General features: G+C 48.0%; 1 protein-coding gene across 2 annotated transcripts in view; it reads right to left on the reverse strand.

Annotated features, from left to right (window-relative positions):
- Positions 1-3648: 3648 nt before the first annotated feature.
- KDM2B (lysine demethylase 2B) overlaps positions 3649-27543 on the reverse strand; it is a 100726-nt gene continuing 76831 nt past the window's right edge. The window contains exons 13-23 of one of the 2 annotated variants that reach the window (XM_049788895.1): positions 21084-21308; positions 15639-15782; positions 14907-14993; positions 14461-14721; positions 14159-14269; positions 13627-13665; positions 12831-13507; positions 12193-12356; positions 11945-12106; positions 11155-11373; positions 3649-3880 (exon numbers count right to left, since the gene is read on the reverse strand). In XM_049788895.1, the coding sequence (XP_049644852.1) occupies positions 3699-3880; positions 11155-11373; positions 11945-12106; positions 12193-12356; positions 12831-13507; positions 13627-13665; positions 14159-14269; positions 14461-14721; positions 14907-14993; positions 15639-15782; positions 21084-21308 (2271 nt within the window). In that variant the 3' untranslated portion in view covers positions 3649-3698. The remainder of the gene's footprint in view (positions 3881-11154; positions 11374-11944; positions 12107-12192; positions 12357-12830; positions 13508-13626; positions 13666-14158; positions 14270-14460; positions 14722-14906; positions 14994-15638; positions 15783-21083; positions 21309-27543) is intronic. The other variant, XM_049788896.1, reaches the window with a different exon arrangement.

Below are 27543 nucleotides of genomic sequence, written 5' to 3' on the forward strand. Positions count from 1 at the left end.
TTTGGGGCCGGAGATATAGCACGGAGGTAAGTCGTTTGCCTTTCATGCAGAAGGTCTGCGGTTCGAATTCTGGCGTCCCATATGGTCTCCTGTGCCTGCCAGGAGCGATTTCTGAGCATAGAGCCTGAGCACTGCCGGGTGTGACCCAAAAACCAAAAACCAAAAAAAAAAAAAAAAAAAGATGCTTTACTACTATCTTTTTTGGGAAGAGGGGTTGGGCCACACCCAGTGACGATCAGGGGTTAATCGCTCTTGACTTGGGGGACCCTATGGGGCGCCAGGGATCAAATCAAGGTCCATCCTGGGTCAGACGCGTGCAAGGCAAACTCACTATTGCTATGCTATTGCTCTGGCGACTATCCTGAGCTTTCTGAAGTAGATGGTGACCTATAAAAAATTAAATAACTCATTTAAATTTAAGTTGGGATGTAAGGCCAGAGAGATGATAGTATAGTGCAGTGAGCCCTAAAAGCCCAAAGTGCAACAAGCACTAACCTAGGACGGACTGAGGTTTTTGGGCCATACCTGGTGACACTCACTGGCTCAAAACCATCCCTGGTTTGTTACACAGGGATTGAACTGCAGTCCTTTTTTATTCTTGGATTTTCCAAATTGGGGTTTGGCCATATGTAAGGCAAGTGCCTTAATGCCTGTGTGATTTCTCTGGTCCTTTCTCTTGCTTCTAAGAGTATGTGTAGTCTGATCACTGGGAAATTTTATGGCCCTAAAAGCGTACCAAGGAAGGATTGCTTTAAGACATTAGGATAGGGCCCGGAGAGATAGCACAGCGGCATTTGCCTTGCAAGCAGCCGATCCAGGACCAAAGGTGGTTAGTTTGAATCCCAGTGTCCCACATGGTCCCCTGTGCCTGCCAGGAGCTATTTCTGAGCAGACAGCCAGGAGTAACCCCTGAGCATCACAGGGTGTGGCCCAAAAACCGAAGGAAAAAAAAGGAAAAAAAAAAAAATCACAGTTCCGTTCAGGGTATGCAAATGTTTAATGCGAAATTAAGACCTTAGGATAACTAACTGAATTAGAGGCTCAGAAAACTCGGGCTTGTAAAAAAAAAAAAAAAAAAAAACACAGAAACTTTACTTCTTTTGGGGTGGATTTCATGATGATCAGCATTGCGAAGTAAACTACCTGTTTTGTTTTTTTTTTTTCTTGTGTGTGGCCATACTTGGCGATACTTGGGTTACTCCTAACTCAAGAATCACTCCTGGTAAGCTCAGGGGACCATATAGGATGCCGGGGATCAAACCCAGGTTGGAGACTGATGCAATAGCACAGCGGTAGGGCATCTGCCTTACACGTGGCTGACCTAGAATAGATTTGGGTTCAATTCCCGGCGTCCTATATGGTCCACCAAGCCAGGAAAGATTTCTGAGTGCATAATCAGGAGTAACCCCTGAGCATCACTGTGTGTGACTCCAAAACAAAACAAACAAAAAAACCCAGGTTGGCTACATGCAAGGCAAATGCTCTAACCCGCTGTGCTATTGCTTCAGCCCCATAAAACACCTTTTTATAGACAATAACTCTTTGGTGATAGGCTCAACAAAGTTTAAAATCAGTTTAATTTAGGTCAGAGGTCTCAAACTCAATTTACCTGGGGGCCGCAGGAGGCAAAGTCGGGGTGATCCTTGAGTGCAAAGTCAGTAGTAAGCCTTGAACATTGGGGGGTGTGACCCAAACAACTAAAACGAAACAAAACAAAAAAAGATTCCTTTAGGGCAGGGCCACAAAATGTTGTACGGAGGGCCACAAGTTTGAGACCCCTGATTAGGTACATTAGCTTTGGCTGTCTCCAGTCAGTCTGAGTCAAAAAGGACCTCTGGATTTAAATTAACAGGAAACATCATTCTAAATGGAATCTAAAACCAATTTTACTGTGGCTACCCTCCTCCCCCATCCCTAAATTAAAATCACCCCATACCCCACCAGAATCACTGTCTCTACATCTTCCATCAGCAGAAATACCTCACAACTAAAGTCCTTCAGTTACAACAGCACATAGGTACCAAGCCCAGCAAGTGGCTCCAGTGGTTGATCAGCTTAGGATCTAGACGCAATCCCCTTCACAATAGAAACAGCAAGTGACATTGTTTACTTTAAACAGACATGACCAAGCTCAACTGGCCTGGAGTGTAGGCTCTGAACGCAAGTTGTCCAGGTTAATCTGCATATGGTTCCTTGAGCACCACAAGGTATGTACCCAAATCCAACAGCAAACTTGCATTTCAAAGTGGTAAGCCAGCTGCCTCTTGAGGAATTTTCTGTCCAATTCCTAAATAGCATTAGTTAGCCCATTACTTATCACTTCATCAGCCTAACAATCTTTTTTTAGGGAGCCACACCCAGTGGTGCTCAGGGGTTGCCAGGGATCGAACATGACAAATGCCCTACCCACTGTGCTAGCTGTGCTACTGTTGTGGCCCAAGCAGATCTCTCTGAAGCTCGCCAAGCATGTGCCATATACAAACCACAAGTCATTTGGCCTCACGTGTATGGAGACTTCTGCACTTTATAGATCAAAGGTCTAGTTCATTCCCAAAACTCGAAAGGTGATTTTTTTTTTTTTGTACAACTGTTTATACAAATTTAACAAAGGTAAAACCGCACCAGGAAAGATCTAGGAAAACAACACCTCACAACAATGGCACTTACGAATGCATGACTTTACAACTAGGAAAAAACCATGTTATAACCCTTAATGAGAACTCACACTTCAAAGGAGAGGAAAAAAAGGAAACGAAAAGCTATATTGGATCATTTATTCTACTTCTTGACTCACTGTATAAATTAGATCTATATGGAGTACAAGAGCTCATGCTGCAGCAAAACCCTCCTGAGTACAAAGGCTGAAATCTGAGTTTTTAAAATTTTGAGAAAAAGGTGAATTCTATACAGAGAAAACTTGGCAAAGGATCTTGACTCTAATTTACAACTATCCACAACATGCTAATGGAATTCAATGTACAAAACAGACTTTCAACATCAGTTAAACATGCTTTTAGCCAGAAGGTCTTAGCCTGTTCTGTTAGACCTGGGCACGTGTGGAGGTGGATGACCCGTGTTGGTGAAGTACAGGTTAAGTTCTCTCCTATCTCAAGGAAACCAGGAAAGTTGGCAATCTCAAAATAATAAAAACACTGGTATGCATTCACACCTTGCATAAATAACTTTTAAACAATTTATACAAAAATAGTTCTGCATAATGTAAGAATGTAACAAAACCAAACAAACAAAAAATGTCAAGAATGGCTGCAGATGTGGTATGTGGTCCGCTTTATGGTGACATCAAAAACCCTGGAGTTGCAAGGAATGAGGTGTTCAGAACAAACACCACCATCACAAAACTGCTTTAAGCTCATGCTTCAATATGAAAATTTCTCCAAAGTCCATCCTCCTTCAGTGGGAATGTCTTCTCAGTAAAGGCTGCCTTAGAAATGGTCCAGAAAGCAGTGTAGTAAACAATTCCCAAAGACCAAGGAAAATGTCCCACTGACTCAGCTCCAAATGGGTGGTGGAATAGCTTCTCCACAAATACATACAAAATGGAAACATTTCATGTTCTGTCATTCCCAGTTCCAAATTGGAAAAAAAAAAAAAAAAAAAAAGCCCTAGTTTTTGTAAAGTGTTTTTTGTCCTCCCTGCCAGGTCCCCCCACCCACCATATTTACATACTTGTCCTTGGACTAACTCAGTTTTTGCAGAAGTTTTTCTTCCACTTGTCCAAACTGAACACTCACAGACATTTCAGCTATGAACTGCTCACAGCCTTCCTTGGTAACTTGCTTGCAGTACCTTAAGTCAATATGACAGATATTTCCACAGCGTTTGAAGAAGGACAGGCACTGATCAGTAACCTTATTGCAGTCTGCAGGGAAAAGAAATCAATGAGGTGGCAGGAATGTGAAGCTCAAGGTTTCTCCCCTCTCCCCAGGCACAAGGGATTTAGCAATGGAGAAACAGAATTTTTTTTTGTGGTTTTTCGGTCAGGGGGTTACTCCTGGCTCTTCGCTCAGAAATCACCCCTGGCTGGCACAGGGGCATATGGGATGCCAGGATTTGAACCACCATCCTTCCGCATTCAAGGCAAACACTGTACCTCCATGCTATCTCTCCGGCCCCAGGAGAAACAGAATTGTACTATCCAAAGAAGTCCGGTTATGGTACCCTAAGGAAAAATCACTTGCTTAATAAGCTCTCTTACTATAGGATTGAAGAGAAAAGGCACTTTGAATATATCACTTATACAGATTAAAATTCCTCACAATGAATATGGTCCCCTGTATACTAAGCCAAGGCATTGTTGGGTATGCCCTACCCCCACCCCCAGCCCCAAGAAAACAATCTATCAGAGCAATATAGTTTAGCAAGTAAGGTGCTTGCTGTGTATGCAGCTGACCTGGGGTTTGATCCCTGAGCTCCTTTCTACAGGACTGATTCCTAAGTGCAGTGCAAGGAGTAAGCCCTAACAACTGGGTTTGGTCTAAAAACCAAAATCTTTTGTTTCAGAAAACAATCTTGAAAAGCATTCATGGGGGCCGGGCGGTGGCGCTAAAGGTAAGGTGTCTGCCTTGCCAGCACTAGCCTAGGACGGACCGCGGTTCGATCCCCCGGTGTCCCATATGGTCCCCCAAGCCAGGAGCGACTTCTGAGCGCATAGCCAGGAGTAACCCCTGAGCGTCAAATGGGTATGGCCCAAAAACCAAAAAAAAAAAAAAAAAAAAAAAAAAAAAGCATTCATGGGGTCGGAGAGATAGCATGGAGGTAAGGTATTTGCCTTTCATGCAGAAGGTCATCGGTTCGAATTCTGGTGTCCCATATGGTCCCCCGTGCCTGCCAGGAGCAATTTCTGAGCATGAAGCCAGGAGTAACCCCTGAACACTGCCGGGTATGACCCAAAAACCACAAAAAAAAAAAAAGAAAAAAGAAAAGTATTCATATATATTTATATTTTTGTTTGTTTGTTTATTGGGCCACACCCAGTGAACCCAGGTCTGTCCTGGGTTGGCTTCATCCAAGACAAATGCCCTACGGCTGTGCTATCTCTCTGGCCCCAGCATTCAGATATATTTTTTTGTGTTATTTTTTTGGGCCACTCCCGGTGGTGCTCAGGGGTTACTCCTGGCTGTCTGTTCAGAAATTGCTCCTGGCATAGCTCCATATGGGGGACTGGGATTCGAACCAACCACCTTAGGTCCTGGATTGGCTGCTTGCAAGCAAACACCACTGTGCTATCTCTCCGGGCCCCAGATATATTTTTGGCATGTCTTCCTATAGTATGTTCTGCAGCTCACTTTTTCTGTTTAACATATCCTTTTTATTTGTTTTTGGGTCACACCTGGCTGTGCTCAGGGATTTCTCCTGGCTCTGTGCTCAGAAATTGCTCCTGGCAGGCACAGGAGATCATGTGAGATGTTGGGATTTGAACCACCATCTGTACCAACTGCTGTGCTATCTCTTCGGCCCCTAATATATCCATGATGAGAACCTATCTGTGCACTTTAGTACATGATAGGCTTCTCTTCAGATAAATTGAAGTATTGGAGGAGGAAGAATAATCATCACAGATCCATCACTTCCACTCTTTTTGTGCACATTTGTTGATTTTGGGAAACCCTTTTGTTTAGGGCCTATTACTCTCAGATTGGCTTTCAGGGATTGCTAAGTTGCGTGCAGCTCATATGCACCTGGGGACCAAATCTGGGGCTCCTACATACAAGGCATGAACTCAATGTTTTTATTTTGGGGCCATACCCAGCAGTGCTCCAGGTTTAATCATGGTTTGGTGTTCAGAGGTCCCTTGTGGAGAAACTTGGGGAACCATGTATGGTGCTGGGGACTAAACCTGGATCAGCTGTGTGCAAGGTAAAAAAAAAAAAAAAAAAGGCTGGGTAAGGTGTTTAAGTTTCTGGGCCAAACCTGGTGACACTCAGGGGTTACTCCTGGCTATGAGTGCAGAAATCGCGCCTGGCTTGGGGGACCATATGGGACTTGGGGGGATCGAATCTAAGTCCATCCTAGGCTAGCGCAAGCAAGGCAGGCACCTTACCTCTAGCGCCACCACACCGGCCCCATTCTCCAGCCTTTTAATTTTATTTTCGGGCCATATCCGGTGATGTTCAGGGGTTGTTTCTGACTCTGCACTCAGGAATTACCCCTGCTAGTGCTCAGGTGACCACATGGGATAGAAAGAATTAAAGTTGGGTCAACTATGTGCAAGAAAAATGCTCTACCCACTTTACTATCGCTCCAACTCCTGACTTATGTCACCAGCCCTATCAAGCTTTCATTATTTCATTACAAGAGATGGGGTAAGAGGTAATACTCACTGTATTATTTCTCTAGCCTCGAGAAGGTTGAGATTCTGACTTGCATATTTTGTGTATTCCCACCACCTAATTCCATTAAGGAAAGTAGACAAAAAAAATACTCTTAAAAAGTGAAGAGTATTTTTTTGTCTATTTTCCTTAATGAACTTAGGTGGTAAAAAGAAGAAATAAAAGTGGGGCCAGAGAGATAGCATGGACATAAGGCATTTGCCTTTTTTTTTTTTTTTTTTTTTTTGGTTTTTTTTGGGCCACACCCTGTGATGCTCAGGGGTTACTCCTGGCTATGCGCTCAGAAGTTGCTCCTGGCTTCTTGGGGGACCATATGGGACGCCGGGGGATCGAACCGCGGTCCGTCCTAGGCTAGCGCAGGCAAGGCAGGGACCTTACCTCCAGCGCCACCGCCCGGCCCCAGGCATTTGCCTTTCATGCAGAAGGATGGTGGTTCGAATCCCGGCATCTCATATGGTCCCTGGAGCCTGCCAGGGGCAATTTCTAAGCATAGAGCCAGGAGTAACCCGAGTGCTGCCAGATGTGACCCTCCCAAAAAAAAGAATAAAAGAAAGCAAAAAACAAAACACTCTCACTCAGATGAATGACATCTGGTGCCACTTACGTGGTCTCATCGTTTTCTTTAGAGATTGCACACATACTCAGCTAGACTGGACACCATTTAGCTCTCTCTGATGTTCAGAGGCCCTACTCTTAGCTACTAAGTTTGAGGTCATTGCAGCTATCACTATTATGTACACTTTCATTCTTTTTTTTTTTTTTTTGGTTTTTGGGTCACACCTGGCAGCGCTCAGGGGTTACTCCTGGCTCTATGGTCAGAAATTTTTCCTGACAGGCATGGGGGACCATATGAGATGCCGGGATTTGAACCACTGTCCTTTTGCATGAAAGGCAAACGCCTTACCTCCATGCTATCTCTCCAGCCCCCACTTCCATTCTTCTATTAAGTGTGCTATGCAAACAGGGCAGACTGACAGTTGTCATGCATCAAGGTCCCTGGGAGTGAAAGAGGTGGCAACACGAACTGTAAGTGCATGCAGGAATTTATGCATCATGGGTATAGCCAGACAGAAGTGTTAAAGATATTGACAAAGATATACTTTAAAACTGGTTTCCACCACCAAATCTGCAAGCGCCACAGAAAATTCCTATCGGTCTGCCAAAAAGTAGCTGCTGCTGAACACATGGATCCTTAGTGCTATTAGTACAAATTCTGCTATGTGAATAAATCATGGACTTTATGACCTCAGTTGGTTAGCAAAATATGTCTAATTTTTAGACTCATGGATGTAAAAGGGTTAGAAACAACTACAAGTTTTAGTTTTTGTTGGGGGTCATACCCACTGTGGTGCTCAGGGCTTATTCCTGGCTCTGCACTTGAGTCACTCCTGGTGGGGCTTGGGACACCATATGGGATGCTGGGGATCAAACCTAGGTTAGCTGTGATAGGAACGTGCCTTGCCCACTGTACCAAGTTTTTTGCCCAGCACTGCATTTTAAAAGCGAGCCCAGAAAGCCGACATTCACAAAAGTGAAGGCTAAGGGTTTTGTGTTGTTCTGGCAGTGGCTTTGGTGGCGGGCTCGGGGGGGCCATATGAGTTGCCAGGTATTGATCCTGGGTTAGCTGCATAAAAGAGAAGCACCCTACCCGTTGTATTATCTCTTTGGCCCTGAGAAGGTTGAGGTTCTGACTAGCATATTTTGTGTATTCCTACACCTAAATCCATTAAGTGGACAAATTCTTCAGTCAGATGAATGCCATAAAGCATGATGTGGTGAGGAAATCTACCTTCTTTAAGCAAACCAAGTGCCCCCAATTGATCTGGAGGCTATCACCATCCTTTTGGGTTGGGGAAGAGAGGAGAAAGAGTGAGAATATGTCCTCCACTTTGGCATATACTAAAAGTTAAGAGATGGGACAGGGAGGAAACCTGTGGAAGGAAGAAGGCCTGATTCCACTTGTGGACAGGAGTCAAGTTTGACAGGGGATGGCACTCTGGCCAGTAGGAACATGCACTCAGCACTGGGTTAGCCCCATCACCCTAAGCACAACCCGCACTATGCGGCTGGGCGGCTGCCACATCTCAACTTAGGAATCAGGACAGAGGGGCAGGAGCAAGCAGTACAGTGGGGAGTACACTTGCCTTACACGTGACCAACTCGGGGTCAATCCCCAGCATCCCATATGATCAATATTAACAGCAGTGATTTGTAGGGTCTAGTGTATTCTGAGACAGGAAGAGAAATAGAGAGGATAGAGAGAAGGGAAAGGGGGGGAGGGAGAGAGAGGAGAGAGAGAGAGAGATCGATCCCTGAGCACTGCCAGGACATATGTGCGTGCGTGTGTGGTGTGTGTGTGTGTGTGTGGTGGTGGTGATGATGATAATGATGATGAAAAATCTCATGCTCTACCTTAAGAAAATGAGCACACCCCAAACCCGAGAGAAAAACCAGCACTGGCAATCTGCCTGCTCAGGACCATGACCACACTGGAAAGAAGCTGTCTCTTCAGGGAGAATAAATCAAAGCTCATTCTTCAGGCTGTACATAGGAGACGGGAACAGACTCCCATACCTACTGGTCTTGACCTGCCTGAGCAGTTTTCTAACACACCTGACAGACTCTAAGTCTAAAGTAATGTGAAAGGGGGCCGGGCGGTGGCGCTGGAGGTAAGGTAAGCCTTACCTGCGCTAGCCTAGGAGACGGACCGCGGTTCGATCCCCCGGCGTCCCATATGGTCCCCCAAGCCAGGAGCGACTTCTGAGCGCATAGCCAGGAGTAACCCCTGAGCGTCACCGGGTGTGGCCCAAAAACCAAAAAAAAAAAAAAAATAAAGTAATGTGAAAGAACAAAACCCAGAAAAAGAACAAAGACAGGTGGGAAACTGGAGAAACAAAAGAGGAAAAAAAGAAATGCAAAATATAGGGGGCCGGAGAGATACCATGGAGGTAAGGCATTTGCCTTGCATGCAGAAGGACGGTGGCTCGAATCCTGACATTCCATAAGGTCCCCTGAGCCTGCCAGGAGCGATTTCTGAGCGTAGAGTCAGGAGGAACCCCGAGCACTGCCGGGTATGACCTCCCCCCAAAAACAACAACAACAACAAAAAAATGCAGTATATAAACATTTAAGTAGGAGCTAGAGAGATAGTACAGCAGGTAGGGTATCTGCTTTGCACATGGCTGACCCCAGTATCCCATACAGTCCTGAGCTCACCAGGAGTAATTCCTGAGTACAGAGCCAGGAACAACCCCTGAACACTATCAGATGTGCTCCCCTCAAAACAAACAAACAAACAAAACCCTGGAGTCCAGAACTGAAGCCACAGATTCTGAAGTTGGACTCTGGAAGACAATAGGGCTGCCTCCTTCTGTCTATCTCACTGTGCTGTGCCATGAAGCCCTTTTTAGACCTATCCTAGGTGTTCTCTGCACTCAAGAGTAAACTGAGAATCAGAATGGGATCAAGAAGAGACCAGCAGGGCCAGAGAGACATTACAGTGGTAGGGCGTTTGCCTTGCACACAGCTGATCCAGGACAGATGGTAGTTTGAATCCTGGCATCATACATGGTCTCCCAAGCCTGCCAGGAGCGACTTCTGAGTGCTACCGGGTATGACCCAAAAACCAAACACCTCCCCCACCAAAAAAAAAAAAGATGACGACAACAAGACTAGCCCTCATATACAAGCTAGAGATGATCCAGGGTGCTCCAAGTAGGAAGCAACAATAAAAGCGAGGTGGCGTCATTCTAGGCAGGCCTATAGAGAAGAGCTAGTCCAGAAGGATTTACCCACTAACCCCCCGTGCCCCAGACACTCAGCAAACTAACAAGGCAATTATTAACTCGGCAAAATCTGGTTCAACAGTAAGCAGCAGTACTTGCTAGTTAACTAAGAGTAAAGAACGGCAATGGATTCATAAGTCATAAAGAAGGAGGGAGAGAAGAAAAGAGCGGGAAGAGGACACAAGAACAGCATTCTTGAGTTCCCCATAGCAAGCCCATAAATCAGGAGGTGTGGCTAGGAGAAGAAAATCAGGAACTACAACATTAGTTGCTTTTCAGAACAGTGGAGGAGGGCCCGGAGAGATAGCACAGTGGTGTTTGCCTTGCAAGCAGCCGATCCAGGATCAGAGGTGGTTGGTTCGAATTCCGGTGTCCCATATGGTCCCCCGTGCTTGCCAGGAGCTATTTCTGAGCAGACAGCCAGGAGTAACCCCTGAGCACCGCTGGGTGTGACCCAAAAAAACAAACAAACAAACAAATCAGAACAGTGGAGGCAAGCCTGCAAAGAAGGCATGGGCAGGGTAGCTGGGGACAGAGCCAGAGGCTGCCAGGGCTCCCAAACCAGTCCTAGCCACATACCAGCCTGAATAAAGCTAGACAGATGTGACTTAACTTTCTCACCAGACTGCTTCTCTTACTTCATGAATCCTATGACATGTCAACTTTCACCCTTCATGTGGCACACATAGTGCAATCATTAGTTCAACTGATAAAACTAACACTAAAAAAATCAATTTAACAGAGAATATATGAATTTACCTTTCTAGATGTTCTAACTCTGAACAAGAATCTGGACAGCTCTACATACTAATTAAGAGAATTAAGCTGCATGGAGTGAAATGTGGAGGCAGAAACATGGTGACAACATCCGAAAGCATGCTTGCTGTAGATGGTGCTGCTTAGGGAGGTTTGCCTGGGAGCTATGTCTCTGCTGCCTCTGGTACCCAAGTCACACAAGAATCTGCATGTCCCCAGCCACAATAACTCACCAGTGAGTTTGCAGTGCTTTCCCCACTAACCTGACAGGTTGATTTCAGTTAAGGAGTCCCGGGTGGTGGTGCCCACGGCAGTGAGCAGGTTGATGGACTGGTCGGTCACGTGGTTACAGTAGCTGAGCTGGAGCTTGGAGAGCAGAGGCATGTGGCGGATGATGAGCCGCAGGGAGGCATCAGTAATGTCCAGGCCCGCCAGCCGTAGCTCCACGATGTTCCGGAGCTTGCTCCTATTGTCCATCTGACCTGAGGGGTGAAGAGGAGAGGCTTAACAGTCACTTGAGGGAAGCACTAGCCACTGGGACACACAGTGACACTTTATTTCATCCTATGGTGTCCCCACACACACCTTGAGTAAGTCCCACATTTGCAAGTCAGAACCTCACATTAAATTTAACAAGACAGATTCTTGAAAAGATAAGGCAGCCTAAAGCCACCGAGCCCAGACTCCCCCAGCAGTCCTAGGCTGAGGAACACTAGGGTTTTCTCAGTGAAGCTGTTGGCAAGACACGTGACCTCAAGTGACATGATCTTAAGTGGGCCCATTGAGTTCCACCAAAAATCTGCTCCCCATGCTCTCACAGTTAAGAGGGTTTTAGTCAGAGGCTCAAAGTGCCCCAAGGAGAGCCTGGGGAGCCTCTGGCCTCTCAGACCTGACTTACAGCAGTACTCTGGAAAAGGGCAGATGCAGAGACACTGCCACCCATCCTAGACACCTGTAGTTAAGGCAGGTCCAAAGACAAAGCTGGGTGGGTTACACCTGCACGGTGGGTTATCCCCTGCTTGGTGTGCCCACACCCTAGGCCTGGCCTCTCACCTGGCCGGTTATCGGTGGGTGGGGACAGCAGATCCCGCATCTGGGCATCCTTTAGTCCTTCCACCCACTGGACATCCAGGGTGCGGAGCAGAGGACAACTGGCGCTACAAAGAGCAGAGACGGCGACCCATGAGCAGCCTGACAGCACCAAGTCTCGCAGCCCTGTGGGCAGAGATGGGGAGTGTGGGTCAGGCACCAAGCCTGTGCCCCCACAATCATATAGCTGGGCTTTCTGGCCAGGTACTCACCAGGCAGCCGGTTGATGAGCCAGCTTAGCTGCTTCTTGGAGATATTGGTCCAGCTGAGGTCCAGGGAGACAGGCTGACGCCGGATGATACCACTTAGCAGGAGGGGCGTGATGGACTTGCAGTGGTTCAGGTCAATGCGGGTCCATAACCGCTTATCACAGCACCTACAGATGAGGTCCAGCATGTAGGTTGCTGTAAACTCCTGTACCTGACAATAATTCTCCCAACTACCAAGCTCAGGACAGTCCCAAGCCTGCCCCTGCCCCTTTCAGTGCTTCTGTTTAGGAATCAATGTGCCACCTCAGACCTCTGCACGGCATCATGGTCTGCACCAGGGTCAAAGGGTATGGTCAATGCCAGAAAGCTCTGAAGCATCAGAACTGGATGAAGACCATTGCTCTTAACCCTGGCTGAATCCCTGCTTATGTTCTTAGCCCCAGCTGATTCTTAGAGGATACTCAACCCAGACCCTATTTATCTGTCAAGGAGCCACCTCAGGAAAGCAAACAGGACCTGCCTCTCCTGATATGAGCAGACTAAGAGACCACCACTACCACTCAGCTCAGCCCTGGAAACTGAAGTTTCACTGGGGATTCTGACTGTATAGTCAGTCCACTGGGTCTGGCATGTCTCCTCACCAGCGGTTCCAGGTCCTGCAGACCCGCATGCAGACACACAGGTCTTGGTGGCTGAGGTAGCTGAAGATGGCCATCCACACCTCCCTGTGCATGACGTGCGCAGCCCCATCATCCAGGAGCAGTGAGTCAGGTGGGGGGCTAATGGGAGGAGGCCGGATAACATGTCGTTCCATCTGGATGCACTTGGGCGGGGACACAGAGGGTGGGGGCCGGGAGATGACCCGTGGTGGGCTGCGCAAGCTGGGCCCCAGCTGGTGCCGCATCTCCCGCGAGGTGCCATTGAGTCCCTTGCTGAAGCGATGGGGGCGCTCACAGAGGCCCAGGTGCTGCTTGGGCTCCTCGTTCTCACTCTCTGGCTCTGACTTGATGGGCTGGTGGTTCTCATTGGCCAGGCTGTTCTCCGTCTTCTGGATCTCCTGGTTCAGTTCCTTGCTCAGTTCCTTGCTCAACTCCTTGTTGGGAACTCTCCGTTTCCGGCGCATCTTCACTTTCTTCTTCTCCTCAGGGCCCTCTGTCCCCTCAGTGCTTGGCCCAGCCGTGGGGGAGCTGGAGCGGGAGTGGTCACTCTCCCTGGTCTTTGGGGGAGCCTCAGGCAGATCATCTTCGGGTTCCTGCTTGAAGCGCCGGATAGGTTTGGCCAGAGCCATCCGGTCCTCAGTGTTCTTCCAGGATCGCCGCTGGGGAAGGAGAATAGAGGTGAGACCTCATTTCTGGCCAGACCCTTAGGACTCCCTTTCCTGCCTGAAATAGGCAGGCCCTGGGACTAGGATGTAAGAAGAAAAGGGGAAGACAATACCTTTTTCCTGAAAAGTTTATCTTCTTTGCCAGGTTTTAGCTGTCATGGGAGAAAAAGGATGCAGAGCTTGCTGCTGGGACCCATGCATGGGTCCAGGTCTCTTCCACACACACCCCCATCACCCTCCCTCCAACCCCAAGGCCTCTTGATAAATGGTGGGCCCTGCCTGATGTGCTGAAGGAAGCAGCTAGGAGTATGATCAAACTATATTCAGGCAACTGACCACCCCTCTCCCAAAGAGAGACACCCTTCAGTCCCAAGGGCTTAGCACTGCTGGCATTGCCAGCCTTGAAGCCTGGAGCCATGAGTGTTCCAGGCGCCCCCATGTGGCTGATACAGGAAGTGCAGGCAGGTGGGTGAAGTTGGGTACAGGATCCTCAAGGTGTGTTTCTTGATCCACAGGGCTTCAAGGCAGCTTTGGCATCCCCAGTCCCACCCAAGCCCTGCCAGGCAGACAGCTGAGCTTGGAGCTGGAGGTCAGGTGGGCAGGGGCAGAGAGGCAAAGCAGGCTGGGGTGGGGAGGTGGGAGCACCTGCTGCTGGAAGTAAGTGAGACTGGATCTCCACCAGGGGCTGAGGCTGCTGCCTAGAGGGGGCCTCGGCGATAGGTGTGAGGAACCGGGGGACGTTTGAAGCGTCGAGGCCTAAAGGGGTGGGAAGAGGCGTGACTCGCTGGTGTGCCCCTCCTTTCTTTTGGGCTGGGCTCTGGGGTTCAGGGGACCTGCTCAGGGCAATAGGGGCCAAGATCCCATTTTCCCCATGGTCCCTCCTTCCCCCCAACTCCCATTCCCAGGACCTGCCAGGCCAGCCCTCCCACCCCATTCCCAGTCCATACTCGCTTGCGTCCACTGAGCTCTGGAGGCTTCTCATATTTCCGCTTTCTCCTCAAGTGCACATCATCTGACTTTCGGCGAAGGATGCCGTCAGGGGGCACCTTCTTGGGGTGCTCGTCTGATCGACGCCGGGGGGCCTCTTCACAATCACTCCTGCGCTTGGAGGGCTCTTGCCCTTCCTTGTTATCCCGGTTCATCTTCTGCTCCTTGAGCAGGGAGCCCGGCAGGTTGGAGGCATACTTAAAGCCAGGGCCACGCTTTTGCTTGTAGGCCAAAATGAGAGAAGAAACAGACCAACTGTATATCCTTGAACCAGCCTGCCAGCCTGTCTACTTTCCTCCCTGCTGGTGGCACCCCACCCGTTCACGCCCACATCTGGGACAGGCTGTGTCTGGCAAGGCCAAGGTCCGCCCCTCCCGCTGACCTAGGGCAGGAGCCCGGCACTCACTTTCCCGGTCTTGCCGGCGTGGTTACACTTCGGACACTCCCAGCAGTTGGGAAGCTCATCGTTGACCACGCCCTCCGACTCCTTAATCTGCAAGGGACAGGGGCCAGTGGGCAGGGGAAGCCAGTGTGCCAGCAACAAATATGCTGCTATCTCATCTTTGCCAAGAGAAAATGAGTGCCTAGAGAGCTTGCTGTGAGTTCAATTCCTGACTGGCTTCTCAGCAGTTCAGTGACCCTGACAAAAATCACCTAATCTTTGGAGGTAAGGCCCTCTCTCATCATACTTAGGACAGATTCAATGATAAGATCAGGAAAGCTCAGAGCACTGAGTCTGGCACCAGCAAGTCAGGCAGTCCCCCTAAAAAAACCTCCTGTGGGTGCACCCAGCCTCTTACAGCCTCTGTGGAAAGCAGAGCCACAGCCCTAACTTTTGCTCTCCCTCTACCCCAGAGGGAAAGGGAACATGACAACTCAATCCAACCTGACCTCTAAAACAGATACTTGCAGGTGGATGCCTGGGCTGGCAGGGAGGTGACACCATCCTCTGGGGCAGGGAGTTGATTCCCTCAAAAGTAGAAGCTGCTGTGTGGGATGGGTGGGAACTCATCCTGGGAGGAGCCCCATGGGAAGAGGCTGGTTGCAGAACTGGAGGTGTGGCTCACTTCCTGTCTTCAGCTCATCTCCCCAGGCTGAATCACCCCAAAAATGGCCAGACTCCAACAGGGCCACTCACCTTAAGGCATCCAGGGTGGATGATTTCATTGCATATGGAGCACTCCATAAGCATGAGGTTGAATTTGCCTTCCTCTTCCTCCACTGTATCCTCCTTTCCTGCCTCGCCACACACGAGGCACACGGCAGTGTGGGGCAGCACAGGCTGGAAGCCAGGAAGAATAGCTGAATGAGTGCGGCCGGTCTGGCCGAGTCGTCTCCACTCCACTCCTCTTCTCTTCTTTCTCCCACTCCCCTCTTCCCCCCATCTCGTGTTGGTACTCCTGGCTCGATGCTTGGGGACCATGTAGAGAGCCAGGAATCAAACCACATGCAAGGCAAAAGCCCTACCCACTGTACAATGGATCCAGCCCCATTCTTCCATGTTATGTCATGCTGACACACTTAGAGACACTACTGGCATTTATCAGGACTTGGGCAGGCCTGATTGTCCCTGATTCCATAAAATGTTCACCAACTTCAGGGGCCGAAGAGATAGCACAGCTTGTCTTGCAAGCGGCCAACCCAAGATGGATGGTGGTTCGAATCCCAGCATCCCATATGGTCCCCCGTGCCTGCCAGGAGCGATCTCTGAGCAGAGAGCCAGGAGTAACCCCTGAGTGCCGCTTTGGTGTGGCCCCAAAACAAACAAACAAACAAACAGAAGTTCACCAACTTCAGGTTGGAGAAATATTAGAGGGTAAGGCACTTGCCTGACATACCACTGAACCCAGTTTAGATCCCTGGAACTGCATTTGATTTCCTGAGCATTAGCAGGAATTCCTCAACACTGAGCCAGGAATAGATCCTGAGTACGAATGTGGCCAAACAACCACCACAACCACCCAGGGTCACCAGCTTCATGTAAGAAAGTCTGATGAGACAATAGAAATGACGGGTGTTATAAGAATATCCCCAGGACCCACACTGGCCCCTTTAGCCATTCTGTATGGAACATGGAAAGGGTGGACAGCACTTTGGTTGTTCAAAGGCCTCAGAGTTGATCAGCTAGTGTGAGGTCCAGTACTGAGAGATCTAGGCAGGCTGTGTTCCCAGAAGGCTTTGAAAGACTTTTCTTTCTTTTGCTTTTGTTTTAGGGTCACACAGACAGTACTTGGGTTACTCATGGCTTTGCACTGAGGAAGGCTATATACATGGCAAATACCATACCCACTGTACTATTGCTCTGGTTCCTCTTATGACTTTTCTGATACACATCACTTGCTGTTTGCTTTGATATTTGAAAAGACCGTTTAACTCATGGTTCAAGAGTTTTCCAAATAAAGGATTTCCAAATGAAGGATACAACAAGGAGAAGCAAAGGAGAAATTCAAAGGGCAAGGAAGACTAATGAAGATTTTTGTTTTTGTTTTTGGGCCACATCCGGTGATGCTCAGGGGTTTCTCCTGGCTATACGCTGAGAAATGGCTCCTGGCTTGAAGTCCATATGAGATGCCAGGGGATCGAACCACGGTCCATCCTAGGCTAACATGTGCAAGGCAGAGAAGCCTTACCGCTTGTGCCACTGCTCCAGCCCCTAATGAAGTTTAATGTAAAAATATAACACTCAATCATAGTTTCAAGTTCCAAATCATAACTAACTACCCTTTAAAACTGATCACCTGTTGTGAACTCTGGTAGGATATCACAGAAGAACCTTAGTTGACCTGAAAAGGGTAGTGAATCTCCCTGCTTGGATCAGAATGAGGCTCATCGGGAGAGCATGAGTTGCATGTGTGAGGCCCTGAGTTAGTTAGATCACTGGCCAAAAATCACAAAATAAACCAAACCCTCCCTTTGCCAAGCAGACTATCTTCAGGTTGTCCAGCCAAAACCAGGAAACACAATAAAACAGTCTGAAACATTGGGCCAGAGAGAGAGCAAAACGGTAGGGTGTTTACCTTGCATGTGGCTAACCCGGGAAGGACCTGGGTTTGATCCCCAGCATCCCATATGGTCCCCTGAGCCTGCCAGGAGTGATTTCTGAGCGCAGAGCTAAGAGTAACCCCTGAGCACTACCAGGGTGGCACAACAACAAAACAGAATCACAAGCCCAGATTTTTCTAACCGGTCGCAAAAAAAAAAAAAAAAAAAAAAAAATTTCCCCCTAAAAATAACTTCTATCTTTGTACCATTTTTTGCTTTATAAAATATTATTTTCTTGGGGCCAGAGAGATAGCATGAAAGTAAGGCGTTTGCCTTGCAGGCAAAACATGGTGGTTCGAATCCCGGCATCCCATATGGTCCCCCAAGCCTGCCAGGAGCAATTTCTGAGTATAGAGCAAGGAGTAACTCTTGAGCGCTGCTGGGTGTGACCCCCCCCCCCCAAATATATATATACACACATATTATTTTCTTATAAAAATGTCATTTAGTTGGGGCCATCGTAGGATGTTTGCCTTACATGATTTGATCCCTGACATCCCAGCAAGGAGTGATCCCCGAGTACAAAGCCAGAAGTGAGCCTTGAGCATTACTGGGTACTGCTCAATCCCCCTTGCCAATGTCATTTTGTTAACATGTAGTAGACTTCTTGGTTTTGTTGTATATCTAGTGCCACCTATGAAACCCAGGGTCTCACATATGCAAAGTATACAACTAACCAAAAAGCTGTATCTCCCACACTGTTTCATGCTTTTTGTTTTGATATTTGGGTGAGGCTCAGAGTTTACTCATGGCTAATCACTTTTGGCGGTGCTTAGAGAACCATGTTGATGCACAGCAAGGGTCCATTCTACTATCTTTCCAGTTGTGCTATTTTTATATAAATTAAAACTTTAATTTCCAGTTTCAATATTAGACACAGTACATGTTTTAAGAAATAGCTCATGGGCCCGGAGAGATAGCACTGCGGCGTTTGCCTTGCAAGCAGCTGATCCAGGACCAAAGGTGGTTGGTTCAAATTCCCGGTGTCCCATATGGTCCCCCGTGCCTGCCAGGAGCGATTTCTGAGCAGACAGCCAGGAGTCACCCCTGAGCAACGCTGGGTGTGGCCCAAAAACAAAACAAAAAAAAGCTCATATAAAATCTTACAGGGGTCCCAAGACCAGTTTGAGAAATGAAGTACTACTAGACTGTGAAGTCCAAGGACACAGCAATAGAGACACATGCGCTCACACACCCATCTCTCACAGAATCTACACACATACTCACACAACATCCCTCCCAGCACCTGCAGATTTTATTACTTGTGTCAGAGGATCACAGGACACTATAAAATCTATATATGGCCCACACATGACGAATCCAAAACCTTAGACACTGAAGGTAGAAGTCACCAAGTTAAACAAATCTTCCAAAGACTTCTGCCATAGCCAGAGCATGCAACTGAGGGGAGCAGCAAGAAGGAATTCAGTTATTCCCTCAAGGGGTTTAAGAGATAAAGACATGTGCAAGGGAAACAGAAAGTAAAATCAAAATGTGGCAGAGAGGCAGAGGCAAGGCAGTTGTTGGGACACCCCTGAGGAGATGGAGTTAAAGGAAGAACAAGCACTGGCAGCTGGGAGCACACACCCCTGGGCAGGTAAGTAACAGGAGTTGAATGTGCTGAGGGGGAGACAGGGGCAGAGGCAGTTGGGGATAGGGGAAGACAGGAGACAAAGCCTGGGCTAGGATGCGAGAGGCAAAAGCAGAAGTCAAGAGCAGCAATGCAGGCCTGGGCTGGCGGCACTACAGAATGGGAAGAGACAGTCAATGAGGAAGCCTTGCAGAGAGAACAGAGGCCAGGCATCTGGGATGAGGCAGCTGTGGCACATGGAGACAAAGAGTCTGGAGCAGGAACTGAAGGGGCCTGCAAGGGCAGAGACTGGGACGGAAAACATGGCAGCAAGTGCAGCCACTGTTGGGGCTGAGACTAGAAGACATACAGCATGAAGGCTGCCTTCGGCCACACTCCCATGTCAGGCACAGGCCTTACTAACTAGAGCAGCAAAGAATCAGAGAGGACAGACAAAGCTCCTGTGGAGGGGCAGAAAGAAAGAGAGCAGGAGTCAGAGTCAGTGTGAGAGAAAGAAAGCAAGAGTGAGAGTGAATGTGAATGAGAGCAAGAGTCCCCCAGATGCCTTCTAAAATGCTGACTAGATGCAGGGGGCCACATGGCCTCTCAGAACAAAGCACACTGAAGTATCTATATTTTTATTCCAAGGGGGCATTCACCTTCCCTGGAAGCCACTCACGTAACCTGTGGGACATGGGTCCATGAAAAACACCAGCAGTAAAATGTGAAAGCCAATGAGATCATCCACAGAGCAAAAGGGCAACATGGAGACCATTAGCAACTATGAACAAACCATTTGTCTAAGGAGGAGTTTGTATCCAGAACACAGGAAGAACTACAACACCTCCACAGGAATAACCTACTCAGAAAAGAGGAAGGGAAGTGAACAGATACTTTTCCAGAGGCGGTAAGATCCTTCTAAGTTGACCAGCACTGACCAGAGACATGCAAATCTGTTGGTACAATGGACACAACTTCAGTTTGAGTTTTTTATGTTTGTTTTTGTCTTTTTGAGCCACACCGAGCAGTGCTCAGGGTTTACTCCTGGCTCTGTACTCAGGAATATATCATGGAGAGCTGAAGGATCATACAGGATGCTGAGGATGGACTCTTAGTTGGCTGTGTGCAAGGCAAGTACACTACCCACTATGCTGTCCCTCCAGCTTGCTAAAGCTTCAATTTGTTAAGATGAAAACCAATCCTGATCAGATACAAGCAACATATTACTCTTAATAATGACTGAGGTGGCAAATTTCAAAAGTCAAGCGCTTTTAATTGCCTGTAAAGGAAAAGCAAAATGCTTTGTGGAGTGAGAAAGTAAGGTGACTGTGGGCTCAGAGGGCCAGGATTCCCTTCTCTTCTGACAGCCCTGCTTACCCACGGGAATAGGAGATCTGGAGTCTCAGGGATTGAAGGAGCTGCAGGAGTGGGTGAAGCTGAAGGAGGCTGTGACCGATTCTGGCCCGGAGATAAGCCAGAGCCAAGCTGCCTGCAGTAGCTGCCTAATTCCAAGCACCATCAATCAGTCATTTTCATCCGGGGCAGCCCTTCTGCATGCACTGACCTTCCCTCAGACCATGGCCTTAGGTGGATGACAGGAAGGAAGGGCAGGCCAGAACCGTCCTGAACTGGGCCATAAATGCTGCTGACGGGGTCACACACAGGACAGGCTGCCCTGATCTCTTTAATGGTAGAGACTTCAAAGTGCCCAGTGAGCTGGGGGGAGAGACTCAGACTAGGAAGAAAGAGAAGCTGGAACACATATGGCAAGACCAAGCAGAACCCTACCTGGTGGGACGTGGAAGCAGCTCTGGTCCCAGTTCCCTTCTTCACCCCCATGGGAGAAGCTCTGACTTTCTGTGGCCAGAACATTCTCCACAAGCAGTGTGACAAGCCCATTGGACATTGAGGACAGGGTTGGCCCTTTCACTCTGAGGCTGCGTAAGTCCCTGAAGCCGCTGTCATACTCACTGCAATGCACTGCCGCATGATGCAGCTCTGCTTCATGCGCCCAGGGCCCCCAAACTTCTTCATGTCCTTGCAGAAGTGGCACTCTCCGCACTCCGTCCGCAGGCAGGCCTCGCACTTTCGGCATCGCGTCCGGCGCCGGCGAGCTCCCGCCGTCGTCCGATTGGCGGCCAACTTCACAGCGGAGGCCGGGCCCAGCTTCCCCTTGGGCCGACCCACTGCCCGGTTCTGTGGGAGAACAGACAGGGCTGGTGAGAGGGGGTGGCAGAGCACGCCTAACATATGGAAGGGCTGCAAAGGAGCAGCTCCTGTCAGGGGCTCCAGTCCTTGCGCTGGGACCTCTCAACAGGACCTCATTTGGAACCAGATCATTACAGAGGCGTCTGATGCAGACAAGAGCACTTTAGTGGATTGGAGGCCAGTGTGAGAGTGTCCTCATGAAAGAGAAGAGATGGACAGAGGCAGAAGGATTAAGGAATGCAGGGATGCATGAGACAGCCAAATTGGTGGTAGTGGGTATCTGAAACCCTGTATACACTACACTTTCAGGGCTCACATGTGCTGCCTCTTAGTGTTTTGAGAAATTTAATTTCTGTGTTGTTTGGGGGTCACATCTAGTGATGCTAGGGGGACTGTGCAGTACCAGGTTATCAAACTTGTGATTCCAACATGCAAAGCCTGCACCAGTCTGACTCTGTAAGCATGTCCCTGGTTTTTAAGTCCCTGCTACTTTAAGCCACCTAGTTTGGGGAACACATTATGTCAGCATGCCCTAGGTCCCCACACAGACCTCTCACCGTCTGCTCCCTCTGCCAGGAGGACCCCGTCTCCTGGAGAAAGCTGACTGGTCCCAGGATGCATTTCACACCCTGCCACTTCAGGCAGCTTTTTGGGAACCTCTCTAAGTCCAGAGCAGGGCTAATTGCCCTGAATGGGTTCTTCCCTCTGTCCTTGGACACAGGAAGGTTATCATGGTGTCTCAACAGGCCAGCAGACTACACAGGATATAAACCAGGGATGGCGAACAAGATTTTTACCCTCACTCAAAATGGCAAAATGCAGTATGTGTTTAATATATTATTGTTAAAATTATATGCTTTTGTGTGAGTGTTTGTCTGTCTTGGCAGGTCACTGCGTGGTGGGGCTCTCTGACTCTCACAGTTTAAAAATTTGGCTCTTCGTGTCGAACTTGTTCGCCACTCCTGATATAAACCCTGGGACTATACAACAGTAACCCAAAAGAACTTTACTTCTCACCCATATTTCAGAAGAAAGCACGGCTAGGAGCTGAACAAAACCTGGTGCTAATCACCCAAATGACAAAGTGAGTGAGGCAGTCCTGCCAGCAGCCTGCATAATCCAGCCACCAGCTGCTAGGTCTCTGTCAGTCGCAGAACCCCACACCTACTGAAAAGGGAAAAATGCACTGTTCAGCCCAAACTATCCAAACCTTGTACCTACTGCTTTGAGCCCTACATCAGATCATGAAAATACTGAGGGCCAATTCCAGACTAACTTTTGATGGATCACACTTGGATACCCCAGCAAACATCCCACTTTCCTGTACCCAGAATGTCAAAGCATCTCCTGAAGCCTGGTCCTTTGGACCTTCCTACATGAACACAGTTGGATCCTCAACTTTCAGCCCAAACTATCCAAACCTTGTACCTACTGCTTTGAGCCCTACATCAGATCATGAAAATACTGAGGGCCATGTGGAACATTGTGATCCTGCTGGACCTCTCTTCTCTTCCCACAGTCCATAGCAGTCAGGAGAATCCATGGTCTCAGCATCCCGTCCAGCAAGATTGCTGCCCAATGGGGCTTTGAGCTCTCACACACAAAGAATTCTGCAGCAGGGGCCAGAGCAATAGGACAGCCCTGGTTTGGTTCCCAGCCTGCATATGATCCAAGAGTGAGCTCTGATCACAGAGAAGAGTAAGCCCTGAGCCCACACACTAACACACAGACTGTAGTACTCTAACATCTTTCCTTCAATTTGCAATTCAGAAACATCATACTAAAAAAGAATGCTATCAGGAATACTATAAGAGACTTTCTTCTTTTTTGGGGGGATTTTTGGGCCACACCTAGGGATGCTTGAAGGTTACTCCTGGCAATGCTCTCAGAAATCGCTCCTGGCTTGAAGGACCATATGGGACTCCGGGCCTCATGCAAGGCAAATGCCCTACTGCTGTGCTACTGCTCAAGCCCAGGGACTTCGTTTCGTTGTTGGGATTTTTTATTTACCACACTGGCAACACTGGTGCACTCAGGAATCATTCCTGGTAGGCTCAAAAACAAAAGAAAATCGGAGCCAGAGTGGTGGCACTATAAATCAGGCGTCTGCCTTGCAAGTGCTAGCCTAGGATGGAACCATGATTCGATACCCCGGCGTCTCATGTGGTCCCCCCCAAGCTAGGAATGGGTGTGGCCCAAAAAAACAAAACAAAACAAAAATCACTACCGGCTAGCTCAGATCCCCATACAGGATTCTGGGGATCAAACCCGGGCCAGTTGTATGCAAGACAAATGCCCTCCTCACTCTGGCCCCTGGAAGAGACTTTCTTATTCATTTAAAAAATGCTTAGTGCTTCTGGGCTGGAACAATATGGTATAGCAGGTACGAAGGGCATCTGCCTTGCATGCAGTCAACTCAGATTCAATCCTGAGCACCACATATTGTCCAAGCCAGCCAGGAGTACTGAATGTAGTGCCAAAAACAACCTGAATACCATCATCAAGTGTGGCGGAAAAGCTCCCACCCCCCACCCTGATCTTTTTAAACTTGGATTAGGGGGTAGGAATGACAGGTAGGACGCTTGCCTCACATGTAGCTGACCCAGATCTGAGCCCTAGCACCACATATGGTCTCCTAGTATCACCACGCCAGGATCCCTGAAGCAGTCATGGTAAGCCTGAACACTGCTGGGTGGCCCAACCCTGACTCCCTCCCCAAAATACTTGGATTAGTCCAAATTAATGCAAAGAGGGCCCGGAGAGATAGCACAGCAGCGTTTGCCTTGCAAGCAGCCAATCCAGGACCAAAGGTGGTTGGTTCGAATCCTGGTGTCCCATATGGTCCCCCGTGCCTGCCAGGAGCTATTTCTTTTTTTAGTATATGTGCTGCCGAAGCGAGCACTCCAGGAGCTATTTCTGAGCAGACAGCCAGGAGTAACCCCTGAGCACCGCTGGGTGTGGCCCAAAAACCAAAAACAACAACAAAAAAACAAAACAAAACAAACAAAAAAAACACAAATTAATGCAAAGAAATTCTGGGTTCATAGGACAAAACAATTATTGTGGGGTCAGGGAGATAGTGGAAAGGCTGAAGCACTTGCTCTACTTATAGGAAGCCTGGGTTTCATCCCTGGCCCAGCATGCCACCGCAAGCAATATATCCCTGAGTATTGCAGTACTGCCTGTTAACAAGCAATACTGTTAGGAGCTGGAATGATAGAACAGCAAGTAGGGTGCTTGCCTTGCACGCGACTGACCTGGGTTCAATCCCCGGCATCCCATACAGAGATCTAAGCTTGCCAAGAGTGATTTTGTTTTTGTTTTATTTTTTCAGCCCAAACATGTCTGGTGGCGCTCAGGGATTATTTCTGGCTCTGAGCACAGAAATCACTCCTGGCAGTCTTGGGAACCATATGGGATGCCGGGGATTGAATCAGGGTTAGATGCCTGCAAAGCAAACGCCCTACCCGCTGTGCTATTGCTCTATCCCTGCCAGGAGTGATTTCTGAATGCAGAGCAAGGAGTAACCCCTGAGCACCACCACATGTGGCCCAAAAACAAACCAACAAAACAAATAATACAGTTAAGATGGTTACCCTAAAAAAAAAAAAAAAAAAAAAAGATGGTTACCCTACAGGGATTTATATTCTATAAATCCTTATACCAAAATTCCAGTAATGTTTTTTTTTTGTTTGTTTGTTTTTTTTTTTTTTTTTTTTTTTTTTTGTTTTTGTGCAAAACCCGGCGGTGCTCAGGGGTTACTCCTGGCTATCTGCTCAGAAATAGCTCCTGGCAGGCACGGGGGACCATATGGGACACCGGGATTCGAACTAACCACCTTTGGTCCTGGATCGGCTGCTTGCAAGGCAAACACCGCTGTGCTATCTCTCCGGGCCCAAATTCCAGTAATGTTTTTACATATACTAATCTGATCCTAAAATTATATAAAGTGCAAAGAATAACCAAGTGGTGTGTTTTGCTTTGTTTTATTTTGATGGTGATGGTCAAAACCAGCTCTCAAATGAGAGGCATGTGTTTTTACCACTGGGACCAATCCCAGGCAAAACACTCTTGAAAATCAAGAACAGTGTTGGAAGACTCACAGTTCCTCATTTTAAAACCTACTATAAAGCCACAACAAATAAAACTGTGGTGCCATCAAATGGACATACTAACCAGTGCAGCAGAACTTAAGAGTCCAGAACCAAACGCTCTCATTTTTCACAAACTAGTCAATGACAAGGATGTTAAGACAACTCACCAATGAGCAATCTTCCCAACAAAACACCTTAATCCCTAAAATATCTCTCCATGTTACTCCTTTCCCCCTTACCCCGAACAGGCAAAGAAGAACCAGGAGATGGCTCAATTTAAAGTAAGTGTTGGCAAATGAGACCAGGGTTTGAGGTCCAGCACTATTATAATCCATCTTAAACCTGCCTCTACCCTAATACACACACACACACACACACACACACACACACACACACACACACAACTACAGAGACTAGAGAGATAATACAGTTGGAAGGGCACTAGCTTTTTATACAAAAGACTTGGGTTAATCTCTAGCTCCCACAGGTTCCCCAAGAACTGCCAGGAATGACCCCTGAATACAGAGCAAGGAATACTGTTGGATGTGACCCCAAAACTAAAACGACAAAACAAGCAACATACATACAAACACCCCCCCACAAATAAAACAATAAAACAGGGCTGGAATGATAGCATAGTGGTAGGGCGTTTGCCTTGCACGTGGCTGACCCAGGATGGACCTCGGTTCAATCCCCAGCATCCCATATGGTCCCCCAAGATAGGAGCGATTTCTGAGTGCATAGTCAGGAATAACACCTGAGTGTCACCAGGTGTGGCCCAAAAACAAAAAACAAAGAAATAAAAAAACCCAACAAAACAAAACAAAAAAGCTACAATGGACCATACTAGATATCCCCCTCCAAATTTAGGTACAGAAAAGATGCTCCACATGGCTACCTAAAAGAATATTTTTGTTGTTGTTTGTTTTTTTTTTTTTTTGGTTTTTCGGACCACACCCGTTAGATGCTCAGGGGTTACTCCTGGCTATGCGCTCAGAAATTGCCCCTGGCTTGGGGGGACCATATGGGACGCCGGGGATCGAACCGTGGTCCTTTCCTTGGCTAGCGCTTGCAAGGCAGACACCTTACCTGTAGCGCCACCTCGCCGGCCCCTATTTTTGTTGTTTTTCTGGGTCACATCGTTGTTGCTCAGAGGTTACTCCTGCACTCAGAAATCGCTCCTAGCTTGGGGGACCATATGGGACGCCAGATATAGATCCCAGGTCCGTCCTGGGTTAGCTGTGTGCAAGGCAAATGCCCTACCACTGTGCTAACACGCCTACTCCAAAGGAATATTTTTAATAGCTTAATTTCTGTTCCAGAGACTCATTCACTGATTTCCCTCAGTCACACAAACTCCCATCTACTCATAAGTGTGAATTATGTGCCATGCTCAGGATTAGGTGTTGGGACTACAGCGATGAGTAAAATGACTTCCCTAATCTCACAGATGGTCACTGCATAGGGGAGGAAAAGCCATAGAGGGGCCGGATCCATGGCACAGCAGTAGGGTGTTTGCCTTGCAGAGGTTAACCTGGGACGGGTCGTGGTTCGATCGTCCGGCATCCCATATGGTCCCCCAAGCCAGGAGTAATTTCTGAGTGCATAGTCAGGATTAACCCCTGAACGTCACTGGGTCTAACCCAAAAAAATCCAAAAAAAAAAAAAAAAAAAAAAAAAAAGAGAGCGAGAGAAAGAAAGATAGAAAAGGCAAAAGCCATAGAATCACAAAAGCACAATGCAACCTGATGGTCCTGGTGATGATATAAAACTAGTAAAACTGGAGCCAGAACATACTACAGCAGAGAGCCAACCAACGTTTGATCCCCAGGGTCCCCTATGGTCACTGGGCAATACCAGGAATGATCACTGAGTACAGAGCCAGAAGTAACCCCTCATCAGTGCCAGGTATGACCCCAAACCAAAAACAACCTAGTAGTATGAAAGTAATCCCTCATTTTAATACTTGTATCAGTAACTTACTGTGTAGAATTCCTTGTTTCTAAAGCTTTAAACATATTTTATTACTATTATTATGTTTTGTTTTTGGCCACATCTAGTGGTGCTCAGGAACGGTTACTTACTCCTGGGCCTGCACTCACTGGAATCACTCTGGTGGGACTCACAGA

The sequence above is a fragment of the Suncus etruscus genome, chromosome 15, assembly GCF_024139225.1.
Source record: "Suncus etruscus isolate mSunEtr1 chromosome 15, mSunEtr1.pri.cur, whole genome shotgun sequence".
In the NCBI taxonomy this organism is placed as follows: domain Eukaryota; kingdom Metazoa; phylum Chordata; class Mammalia; order Eulipotyphla; family Soricidae; genus Suncus; species Suncus etruscus.